General features: G+C 33.5%; 1 protein-coding gene across 1 annotated transcript; it reads right to left on the bottom strand.

Annotated features, from left to right (window-relative positions):
- Window positions 1-801: 801 nt before the first annotated feature.
- Window positions 802-3,173, bottom strand: LOC107916619 (nuclear transcription factor Y subunit C-2). The gene is made up of 3 exons (XM_016845925.2): window positions 3,021-3,173; window positions 2,437-2,495; window positions 802-1,980 (listed from the first exon to the last, which is right to left on the bottom strand). The coding sequence occupies exon 3, from the start codon at window positions 1,928-1,930 to the stop codon at window positions 1,136-1,138; it is 795 nt and encodes a 264-aa protein (XP_016701414.1). The 5' UTR covers window positions 1,931-1,980; window positions 2,437-2,495; window positions 3,021-3,173; the 3' UTR covers window positions 802-1,135.
- Window positions 3,174-13,267: the final 10,094 nt, after the last annotated feature.

Raw genomic sequence — 13,267 nt, 5'->3', positions numbered from 1 at the left:
AAATTTCTCATTTTAGACACTCATTTATTTAAACAAAAACATTTTAATGAGTAATGATTGAGTTAAAAATAATTTTAAAATTTACTTCAATTATAATAAAAAAATTACATTTTAGTAATTTATTTAAATGAAAATAATTTAATGAACTATGATTGAATTTAAAATAAGTTTAAAATTTTAAGATTTACTTCAATTAGAGTATAATTTCACTAAAATTTTATTTCATAGTAATTATGACAATTCTAGAACTCATTTTGCAATTGAAAACTTGGATAAAAATAAAATAAAATAAAAAATGCATTATTAATATTAACCAAAGTAGGAATAAAAAATATAATAATTAACCAAAGTATGATATTATTTTAATTAAAATTTATTTGGTATATAAATGTCGAATGATTTATGTGTTTTTAATCAATTTCCGAAAGATAAATGGATAATTTTCAAATTACAGAATATTTTTCACAAAAGCTTAGTAGGAATTCAAATATGTGTCTGTAGTATTTTCTTGAAGCATAAAAATATTTTTCTTCTTTCAATTTTATAAAAAAATTATTTTTTTTAGTTTTCATTTAATTTTTAAAAAAATTAAAAAAATTAAAAAATATTTTTATTATTAAATATCTTTATATTTTTACTTTTAAAATTTTTAAAATTTAATTAATTATTAACATGACTTTCACGTGACCATCCACTTATATGCTACATTAATAAATTTAACAAACATTTTTTTTAATAATTTAACAAACAACTCATTAATTTAAAAGTTAAAAAAGATAGAATAAAAATTAAACAAAAAACTTAAAAAAATGGTAAAATTATATAACCAAATAAGTGATATCTTTTCTTTGAACCCGGAAAAGCACAAAATAAATTTCGATCGTCTCTAGGGCAGTACCAAGCTTTACCAATTACAACTAACCAGCGTCTTCAATAAAACCCTTTGGAAACTATACCCGCTCACAGCAAATGACATGTTAAAGCTGCCATTGATTGAAACTGGCATCATCGACTCTCAATGTTACAGCTTGTGCCTAACCTACCGCTACAACAAACTAACTATAGATAAAGCAGTGTTTGATTTAATTGCTTGGATATTTCACTGCAGCCAACCGGTTACAATGCATCGGGAGAATCAAGAATCGCTTTGCTGCTGTTCAGATTGCTGCTGTTGTGGCTGACCCTGAGGCCATGGCATGAAAGCCATGGGCGGTCGAGGCTGCTGGCCAGGATACAATGCAGCTTGATCAATTGGCTTTCCCATTATCATCCCTAGGGATCCCACAGGGTGCTGTGGGACATAGTAATAAGGAATATCAGCAGGTGAACCAACTAAAGGAATAGTGGCCTTGGTGACCCCAAGTCCTTCCTCTTTCAACTCATCCCTTGGAATAATATCAACCAAGAAATCAAAGACATCAGTCCTCGAAATAGCGGCTGCTATATCATTCTTCTGTAGTGTCCTCCTTTTGTTCTCTTCTGTATGGATCCAAGAGCGTAAAGTCAGTTCCAAGACGAACATTTCGCAAGCTTTCGCAAAAATTACAGGAGCCTCTGCTGATATCATCCGCACATCTTCGTCTGCTTTCATTATCTTTTTTATCCGAGCAAGTGGGAGACTGTGATTCTTGAAGTCTGTTGTTTGCTCAATTTCATGCATTTGGTTAGCCCAGAACATTTGAAGCTGCTGCTGTTGTTGCTGCTGCTGTTGGTGGTGGAAGTGCTGAGCTTGTTGGTAGGCAAGCTGATGTGGAGAACTAGAGAAAGTAGCAGAAGGCTGAGTTTGTATAGGGACAGCTACTCCTGTAGTGCCAGAAGCGACCATGGAAGCAGTTTGGTAAGCAGTAGAATAGCCCATCTGCCCAGCACCAGGTACAACTCCCATCACAGGCTGTTGCTGCTGCTGCTGTGTTTTTTCCCGTTGATCCATGATTTACAAAAGAAGCCTTTGATCTTCTTCTATCTTCTCATTACCCCACACTGTTACAAATAAATATAGATTAAAACAGCTATCCCTTTAACATAAGTAAGTAGCTTGACCTGAAACTTCCTTCGTTATTGTAAATCATTTAACCAACTTATTAACAGGCATAGACCTACTCACTAACAACTACATAGAAGAAAAGCTTTTTAGAATGCTGATAATTTGATTCCACTATTTGTTAACATTATACTTTCTTGTCCAAATGTTAGCTCTAGCAGCCACATACACGAAACTAGTCAGTAGTTTACGGCAAATTAAGCTTTCTCTTCAAATGTCCTGCATTATCTAACAGCAACAAAATACCATCTCGTAGCAAGTTGAATGAATTTGTAAGAGCAACAAAATTCCATCTTATAGCCAATCCATTTATTGACAAGTTGCAGTCTCAAGAAAAGGGAAAAAAATCTAAACACAGAGGAAAAGTAATTTTTAAGATAATGTGGGACACTTACCCTTGAAAAGAAAATAAAGCAGATAACCAAACACTTGAATGCCACTAATTTATTCCAACCTGCACATATAATTGATTAGTTAAATTACTTTTAACAAAACCCTGAAATACAAACTATCCATCTAATCTACAACATGCAATTGACATGCATGACTAGCCTAATTACAATCAAGTAATTGCTTTTTTAATTCATAGCAGAGAAAAAAAAAACAATTAATTGAAAGCCCAAAACTTTACTTCTTTTTTTTCATGCCTATACAACACTAAATTTTTAAAAAGAAAACCATACATGCATGGAAAGGAAGTAACTTCAAAGACATTTCGCCCCAAAAAATAACACTAACTGCTTTGCTTGATTCCTAAGAACTGATAACAAACTTCTTCTTTTCATGTGAAAATAAAAGGAAAAGAAAAAGGTTTTAGAACAAACCGAGTTTGGTTTAGTCGTCTGAAACCCAAACTAACACAAAAGATATCAAAACCCAAAATAGAATTTTCTATATGATCCTTTCCCACCAACCAAACAGGAAAGTAAAAACCCTAGAAAACCAAAAAAATAAAAATAAAAACATTCATAAAATTTACCTTTGATCTATCTTCCCTTCAGCAGTTGAATCTTCTCAAGAACCAATAAAAAAGAAAAAGTACAGAGAAAGGGAGGGACTGGGAGAGCTTCAATTTGAATTTCTATAAAAGATAAAAACTTTAATTTTGAAAGAGAAAGAGTTATCTGGAGGTATCTAACAAGCGAACACGTGTCGCTCAATTAGAAACCCTGAGCCAGGACTGAGTTTCATTTGATTCCATGTGGCAAATAGCAAGTGGACAGAAAGGTCAGAGGAGGAGGCTCACGTCTTCCACCGCTGACGTAACGATGAATGACTGCGAATATAATGGGGAGGGTTGTTCTGACAATGCATGTCAAAGTGGGAGGATATTTAAGAAAAGGCTTAATTACAAATTGGCCCCTGAAATATATTTTTTTGTTCAATCAGGTACTTAAAGTTATAAAACATTATAGTTTTTAGTCCAAAAATAAACTGCCTTTAAAAAAAGTAACGAGCCAATGAGAGGATGCCATGTATGTAACTTTTAAATTTAACCATTTAAAATTTATAAAAATTAATATTAGAATTACATATTAATTCATATTGTTTTAAATGAATTTAGTGATGTGGTTAAAAAAGATTTTACCTCTCCTTCGTCTATATCTCTCGTTCACTCCCCCTCTTTTAAATTGCAGAGGAAAAACAAATTAAGGTTTCAAACCTAGGGTATTTTCTTTCCTTCCTTAATTCAAATCTTCTATTTTATTTCAATTTTGATTCCAAAAGCAACAAATTATTTATCGAAAGCTCGAAATCTTCTCTCACACAAAAAAATATTTGAAATTTAATTTTAATATCTGAAAATATAATATTAGAACAACAAAAATATTAAATAAGATGAAAAAAAATGAATATTCTAAGATAAAAATAAGAACTGAATCCTATAAGTACAAAGAGTGCTTTATTAATCAAATAATCAAAATGCCTTTTTCTAATGAATAATAAAGATCTCTTTATATAGGCTACAAAATGAAAATCTCACGATTATAATAAAACCTCTAAATTGGAGTTGAACTAAACTTTCTTTGTCTAGTAAGAAACATAAAATCTTTAAACAACTTAAAAAACTTAAAATCTCCTAGTTTTTGAAATGAATAAATACAAAAATATAAAACTTAATAAATAAAATATTGGACTTATATACAATTAAAATTAAGATTCAAAATTGAATTCAATATGATTTAAAAGTAAACCAAATCCAAAACTCGTAATTCTAGTAACAAATATGTCCAAAATTTTTTACTTTTGCAGTCTTCACTAAAATGACCATAACATGAGTTTCTGAACTCAAAATTAGGTGATTCAAAGTATGTTTCGAAGATAAAATGTAGTTCTTTCATTGATTAGAAGATATCTTTACCCAAAAAAGCCTAGATTCCATCCAAAAATGCGTGGTAAGTCAGTTGATTTTCTAGAATTGAAAACTGACAGCTTTAGTGAATTAAATTTAATAATTTCATCCCATCCGTGCATGTATCAAAGATTGTGGTGTTTGTTTTCTTCACACTCCAATGCACTACGATCAGACAACGTAATACCGCTTAGTATTAGTTAAACATTTAGACAATCAATGAGTAAATTTTACTTCTATTTTGCTTTGTGTACAAAAGCTATGTGAGGACAATTATAAAAAGTATATTAATGTAATCAATGAATTTGTTTTATTAACCAATCTGTTCGAAAAACAATTACAAGTTTATAAACATATATACTATACTCAAGGCACCAGATCCAACACTAGCAACCATATTTCCTTCTCAAGAGCGATGGAGCCTTATCCTTCTTCCCTTCCTCAACAGCAGAATCGCTAGCCTCTTCTTCCCAAGTGGAAGACTTCATGATCGAATTTCAAATAAGAGAAATAAAGAAAAACAAGAAAAAGAAAAGATAAACTTATTTACTTGTGACTAACAGAGTGAAAATCAACTACTCACAAACAAAAAGAGAAACAAAGGAAAAGAACAAGAAACAATGAAAGAAAGTTACAAGAAAATGCAGAGACTACCAACAAAGATGAATATCAAAAGTAAAGTAACCAAAACAAAGAAAAGGATTTTATAGGATATGGGAAACCATACGAATCGTTATAAGAAACAATCCCTGATTAAAAATACCCAACCAGGGACAACTATGCATCCCACTAAGGCATGACAAATGATGTTTCATCAATGATATCGATTCCCTAGATAAAATTGCCAACCACGTAATTAATGCATGTGCATCCCTTTTGCCCCTTCTAAAAGCTTCCCAAGCATGAGTAAAAGAAACACGCGATTTCAGTTCTCATAATCGGGCATATAAAATAGATGTTCACGTAAATAAACCTCTTGTTATAGTTAGTAGGTCTTTTAATAAGTCATCCGTACAAAATAGACGGTAACCAAGACCTAAAAACAAGAAAGCAAAAAAACTATACACTATCACCTGTTAGTCAAAATAAAACATTATTTTCAGTAGCAGCAGATTATTTTATACTATTCAACCTGTCAAACACAAACAAGATGAGAATACTTAGACATAAAACATAGTGGAAGGATGTTACAAGGACAATGCTTTATTAAAGGATAATTATAAAGACTATAATTAGAATAACCTATGCAACACTATACTTTATCTACAACAGATTATCTCTATTATCTCTAGCAGAAGAGTCCTCAAGAATTGCACCAAGCAAACTAGACTCTCCACCTAGGAGCGTTATTCTTTTTCCATCCTCTTTTAGCTCCTCTAAGAACGCTTTTAACCTCCAAGTCTCGTTTCCCATGAAGTTACTTCTCGAAGACTCCCCAGTAAAAATGAAAGGATTCATTTTTTAGCGAAAAAAACACCAACCATCCCGAATGGGCTATTAATGTCTAAATTAAGGCACCAGGCACACCTAATTTCGTAAAAAAATGGTCTAAAGTCCATCCCATATGTGTGCACGAGACCAAAAGATACTTGCATAGCTAGTATAGCCCCATCTACAGAAATGGTAGGGACAGTCACTTAGACGTCTTCCAACCTTTTTTGTTCTTTTTCTAAAAATCGACAAACATTTTGAAACTACATGCTTAAATCCTTAACTTCACCATCTTACTCTAGTATGGCCTCTCGGAGTTATTATTCCTCCTTCTTCAACTTCGTATTCTCCCTTTTTAAGAAAGAGTTCCCAGTCTGAACCATTCGTAGCATCTTACTTAGTTGTTAATACTACTCCATCATACCAATCATGCCTTCATAGGTTATCCATTTATTCTTCAAAAAACTATCATGATGAGAATAAGAAGTCTCTACAATTTGATCAGTCTCTATTACAAGCAAAGAATTAATATCTAAGATAACCAATGGCATTAACAACTTGAAATGTTATCTATAGAACTTTACCTTGCATCCTCCAAAGCAAAGTTCCCATGAGGAATTGATGAAAAATTCTTTGCACCAATAGGAGACTCTACTCCAAGTGAGGTGACAATGAGAGTTTTTAGAGAAGAAACATATTAAACCTTCATAGGAATAAATGTAGCTCCGAAAAGAGGTGTATAACAACCCATTTTCAGTGAAACCAAAACAGTGGTTTCGGGACTATAAATCCGAGTTCGAAGGAAAATCATTTTAATATTATTGCATGATCTGCATTATAATAGGAATGACGTACGAAAATTTTGTTAAGAAAATTTTACCGATTACATGTTTAATTAGATAGAAAGGACCAAATTGCATAAAATGTAAAAGTTGAGTTTTAGTAGCTATAAGTATCAAATAGCTATGGAATTTAAAATTTGAGGTATTTATATGGAAAATAGACCATTAAGAGGAGTTCGTAAATAAACATGATGATTCATCCATGAAAAATTAAATAAAGAAAAAGATTAAATTGGAAGTAGAAATAATTAAAGATTTTAAAATTCTAATATCATATTATTTCATCATCTTCCCCAAATTAAAAATACATAGAAACCCTAGCTAGAAAATCTTGAAGAAGACAAAGTTATTTGGCTAAATTAGGTGAGTATTCTTGTCCTGTTTTTAGTAATTTTTATATTTCTGAGATCGTAATAACCTAATCTAGCTATCTCGGAGATTAATATCCAAAGTTTTTAAAGCATTAAAGTTTTTCCATGGATGAGTATGCATGAATTATGAAGTTTTATGGTAGAAAATGAAAGGTTGTTGATAGATAAACAACTTTTGTAAAGGAAATTTCATGAAATTTTGATTTAAGGACTAAATTGAAAAGATGTAAAATTCATGGAAAAATTCATGGAAAAATTCTAATTTTTGTGAAATACATAGACTGTTATTGTTATATGTAAAAATCGGCTAGGCTTGGAATAAGGATTAAATTGAATGAATTTCATTTTTCGAGCCTAGAGACGAAATTAGAATTAATTAAAAGTATAGGGAAAAATGATAATTTTTCCTAAGATGTGAATTGGATTGAATTGAATGTAAATTGTATTAAATTGATGTTAAATTTATTCGTATAGATCCGAAAAAGAGAAAGTAGCGGATTAGTAACTTTTATGTACACGAACGTTGTCTAGGTAAGTTCATGTAACTAAATTGTATAATTATATATTTTAAATTGAATTGTGTGTATGTGAATGTATAATTGCTATGTTTATCAAAATTGATTACATACCCGACAATGATCATCAAGTAATAAGTCCTGATTGGACAAATGAAATTTGATGGATACAGGGTTCCCGAATTGGTTGTGGTCCTACATGTGTTGCGGACACACGACAGCTCGAAAGAGCATCCCGTTATTAGCTCTTATGAGCTTCCCGTTATATGGTTCTTGCGAGCTTCCCGCGAATAACTCTTTAGAGCATCCCGATTGGTTGTGATCCTACATGTGTTATGGACACACCGTAGCTCTTATGAGCGTCCCGATATATAGCTCTTTGTAAACTTCCCGATTGAAGGGTCTTTATGAGCTTCCAGTTAATGGCTCTCTGAAGCTTATCGATAATGGCTCGCTTGAACCTTCTCGATACTAGCTCGCATGAGCTTTCCGATTACGGCTTTTATTAGCCTCCCAATTACGGCTCTTATGAGCTTCCCATTACATGGCTCACATGAGCTTCCTGTTATATGGCTCGAAAAAGCTTCCGGTTTATGTGCTTGTATGAGCATTCTCAAATATGAATTGACGAATTTCAAATTTGTACATTTCGTGTGTACTACCTGGGTATCCATCAATATTTTAAATGATTCAACGGGCAAAATCTCGATATGTGAAAATAAATGAATTAAAATGCATCGTTACCTATATATACACAAAATACATGGAAATTTGATGTTGGTGAACTTATAAGCAATTCTTTATATTCATGTGAAATGATTGACTAACATGTTTGGTGAAGTGTTGTGTTTAGGCTATCAGCCTAATTGCTTGGATGCATTTTGTATGTTTATTTTAATAAAAATGAATGGTAAGTTAATTTCTTGTTATACAGACTTACTTTATTTTATTTCCTATATTTTATAGTAAATCAAAAGCTCATAAAGGTTGGAAGCCAGTCGGAGCAACATCACACTATTCTGTAGCTCGTTTCGGTATAAATAACAAAATTTACTTTGGGTATAATGTCATGTATAGGCTAAGTTTGGCCAAATGATGGCACGGATGTGTTTGGTTGTGATTTTCCAATGGTATGGCTTATGTTGAACATATTTTGATGTAAATATATGTGTGATTTTATTATGCTTGATATGTGTTTGGTGAAGTAGTTTATAAGCATGTTGATGAAAAGATTGAAATAGTATGTTTAGTATAAGTAAGCAAATATTTGTTTTGATCATCATGGTAAATGTGAATGCTAAGATATATGTGATAAAATGACTTGTCTTGATTTTGGCTTGATTTGAATGATTGGTATTGCCTTGTGAATGTATCACAGTGTTGATGCAGGTGGAAAACAACTTGGGTGAGAAATGTGGCATGGAAACCTATTTTCATCCACACGGGTAGAGACAAGGGCATGTATCTCAACTGTGTGTGACACACGGCCTAGCACATGGGCGTGTGGATTCACCGTGTGTCCCCTGCATCTTAAAATTTTAGAAACAAAATGCTCAAAATTATCCGCACGGCCTAGCGCACGGGCATGTGGCTTGGCCGTGCGACCCCTGCACCTAATTTATGCAAATTAAATTGCTCACACGGTCTAGCACATGGACGTGTGGCTTGGCCGTGTGATCCAAGTCAGAGAGTTACACGGGCTGGGATACAGCCGTGTACCCTACTTTGGATGCCCACACAGCCTAAGACACGGACGTGTCTCTCACACGGCCTGGCCATACGGGTATGTGTCCCTTGCGCCTAGTGAAAATTTTGAAATTTCGCGAAAAATTCTCTAAGCACCCAATTTAGTCTCAACTTATTTCTAATACATATTTTGGGACTCGAGGGCTCATGTAAGGGAAAAAATGGTTGAGTATGATTGATTTATGATATGGATGTTAAATGATATTAAATAATTATATTTGATCCGTTAATTCTAATAATGCTTTGTAACCTTATTTTAGTTGTAACACCCGTTACCCGTATTCCTTACCGGAACAGAGTATGAGGTATTACTAAATTTTTAAAAATTTTCGACAGCATTCCTGCTTAATTTTGCTTAAACCTCCCCAAGTGTGAAGGATAGTGTGGATGATTGTCTGACTTCGTTCCAAATTTCCGAGTTGTCGGAAGTCACTCGGTGCAAAATATCGTAATATTGCACTTCACTCCACTATCTTTTCTTTTCCTCGTTTGAGATAATCTTCACGTCTTTCTTGATTATGAGCTTGAGAAAGCAAAGAAACCTTAGCTATGGCTTCCTTCAAATTTCGGCTGCACTTAGACAAAATTTTCGACAGCATTCCTACTTATTTTTGCGTAAACCTCCTGCAAATTTAGAACACATTCCAATATACCAACCAATTTCATTTGTATAAACACACATATAGTTTAACTATTAATAAACACTACATTTAAAAGGGAACCATAACATATATTTACATGATGATCCCACATTACATAAAGTGTCTATACATGCCATAAAATTTCGGAACACTAGTAGTAAAATACCCCAAATGTGAAGGATAGTGTAGATGATTGTCTGACTTCGTTCCAATTTCCGAGTTGTTGGAAGTCACTATAACCAAGAGAAAAATAAAAATCGAGTAAGCATATAGCTTAGTAAGTAAACACATGATAAATAAGTAATTACTCCCATAACTACACCAAAATATAAACTTATTCATGAACAACTTTATTGTTTAGGCAATTTCCAGCAAGCTGTTTTTCTGCGTCATAGTCGCTAATTTATTTTTATCTGGAGCTACAGGGCTCCAAATTGAGTTCCATAAATTTTCCCTGAAACTAGACTCATATACCATTTCACCATAAAAATTTCAGAATTTTTAACCCAGCCAATTAGTACATTTTATTCATTAAACCTTCCCCTGTTTCACTGCCCAATGGTTCTGACCCTTCCTCACTAAAATTTATTTTACTCTCTGTACAAAATTTGAAAAATGGGTTTTCTTGTTTCTAATAAAAATAGACTCAATAAGGATTCCAGGGATATAAATTTCATGCCATAATTATTTTTTTACAATTTTTGGTAATTTTCCAAAGTTAGAACAGGGGATCTCGAAATCAATCCAGCCCTGTTTTAGTAAAATTCAGATATCTCCAAAAATACAACTCTTTTGCTTATTCTATTTCTTTCATATGAAAACAGACACATCCAGCTTCAATTTCATATATTATTCAGCTTCCCATTCATTTTCCACCATTTATGGTGATTTTTCAAAGTTACCCAACTGCTGTTGTTCAACATAGTTTATAATTAAATCGTTCCTTTTTCGTTTTTGATATTTTCTCCCATCTCATACATGGATCGATTTAGTGTCCAACTCAATATTTACCCCATAAAATTTTCCACCATATGGCAATATTCACCTTCCACACTTTTTCGTTGAACACTCGGAATGTTAACCGTTATTGGTGGATCTCGCACTTAGCACCACCACTGAATCGGGGAATCATCACTTAGCAACCCCTCGGGGGAATCAGCACATAGCAACCCCCTTTTTCATTTCAAAGATACGGTGGATATCGCACTTAGCATCACCAATGGATCGGGGAATCAGCACTTAGCAACCCCTCGGGGGAATCAGCACATAGCAACCCCCTTTTCATTTCAAAGATATGGTGGATATCGCACTTAGCACCACCAATGAAATCGGGGAATCAGCACTTAGCAACCCCTCGGGGGAATCAGCACATAGCAACCCCCTTTCACATTTCAAAGATATGGTGGATCACGCACATAGCACCACCAATGAATCGGGGAATCAGCACACAGCAACCCCTTTTATATACAACATACTCCTGCTTATTCCGAGTGTTCAACCCATAAACCATATATTGCAACCCTTTATCACCTTTCCCGATTTAACAACATTTTTAGGATATTACCAAACATTTATTTTAATTCCAAATAAATCTCAACATATATCAAATAATATCAAAATAATACATTAAGTCACGTGTTTACTTACCTCGGTGCAAAATATCGTAATTTTGCACTTTACTCCACTATCTTTTCTTTTCCTCGTTTGATATACTCTTCAAGTCTTTCTTGATCTATAATAGCAAATTTAACTCGTTTAAAGTCCACATTTATTAAAATAATCCACCACCCAAATTTTTGAAAATTACAATTTTGCCCCCAAACTTTTGCATAATTACACTTTTGTCCCCAAGCTCGGAAATTAAACTTCATCACTTATTCTTAAGTTTTATAACATGCTGAACATTTTTCCCTTCTATGGAAACATCAAATTCCCACTCCAACACATACTTTTGAATATTAATTATTTTTACCGATTATGTCTATTTACCCGTTTTCGCTTAAAATTGCTTAGCAAAAGTTGTTTAACATAATCTCTAGCTTCATATTCCACCATAAAACAGCAAAATAAACACATTTCACCTATGGATATTTTTCCAAATATGAACCCTAACATGAATTAATGGTAGAATAAGCTAAACCAAGTTACCGGGACTCCAAAAATACGAAGAACATTAAAAACGGGGCTTAGAATCACTTACTATGGAGCTTGAAAGCTTAAAAACCCTAAATATGGCTTCCCCCTTGCTGATTTCGTTCACCATGAAGAAGATGAGCATATTTTGCCATCTTTTTCCCATTTAATTCTATTTAATAACCAAATGACTAAAATGCCCCCATTTAAAAAAAATCTATTTCACCCATTTCTTATGTCTATTTTTGTCCATCAACTAACTAATGGTCTAATTACCACATAAAGACTTCCAATTTAAAATTTCATAACAATTAGACACCTCTAAGATGTAGAACTCAACTTTTGCACTATTTACAATTTAGTCCTTTTGACTAAATTGAGTGCCCAAACGTCGAAATTTTCGAACGAAATTTTTACGAAAATTTTCCGTGAAATTGTAGATCATAAAAATATAATAATAACCATACTTTCCCTCGTCGTATTTGTGGTCCCGAAACCACTATTCCGACTAGGCCCAGAATCGGGCTGTTACAACTCTCCCCCCCTTAGGGATTTTCGTCCCCGAAAATCTTACCGAAAAAGAGGTTTGGGTACTGTTTCCTCATAATTTCCTCCGGTTCCCACGTAGCCTCTTCCATTCCATGTTTTTGCCACAACACTTTCACTAAGGCTACACTTTTATTTCTTAACTGTTTGACCTCCCGAGCCAAAATCTTTATGGGTTCTTCTTCATAAGTCATATCTGGTCGAACCTCAATCTCTGAAGGAGAAACTATATGTGAAGGATCCGAACGATAACGTCGCAACATCGACACATGAAATACATTATGTATCTTTCCCAACTCTGGCGGTAAAGCTAACCGATATGCTACAGGGCCAACTCTCTCGGTAACTTCATATGGTCCAATAAAACGTGGACTTAGTTTGCCTTTACGACCAAATCTCAGAATCTTCTTCCATGGGGATACTTTCAAGAACACTTTATCACCCACTTGAAACTCAATTTCTTTTCTCTTTAAATCCGCATACGACTTTTGCTGATCTGAGGCAGCTTTTAGGCAATCACGGATTATTTTCACCTTTTCTTCAGTTTCTTTCACCAGGTCGACTCCATGAATCCGATTCTCACCGAGTTCAGTCCAATATAAAGGGGTTCTACATTTACGCCCATATAATGCTTCATACGGTGCCATT

Source organism: Gossypium hirsutum, chromosome A01 (assembly GCF_007990345.1).
Source record: "Gossypium hirsutum isolate 1008001.06 chromosome A01, Gossypium_hirsutum_v2.1, whole genome shotgun sequence".
Taxonomy (NCBI): Eukaryota; Viridiplantae; Streptophyta; class Magnoliopsida; order Malvales; family Malvaceae; genus Gossypium; species Gossypium hirsutum.
The sequence above is the reverse complement of the archived record's forward strand: the minus strand, read 5'-3'. Positions and strand labels throughout refer to the sequence as shown.

Bases quoted from the DNA above. Each gene is read 5' to 3' on its own strand.
- LOC107916619 (XM_016845925.2), bottom strand. From the start codon at position 1,930: ATGGATCAACGGGAAAAAACACAGCAGCAGCAGCAACAGCCTGTGATG.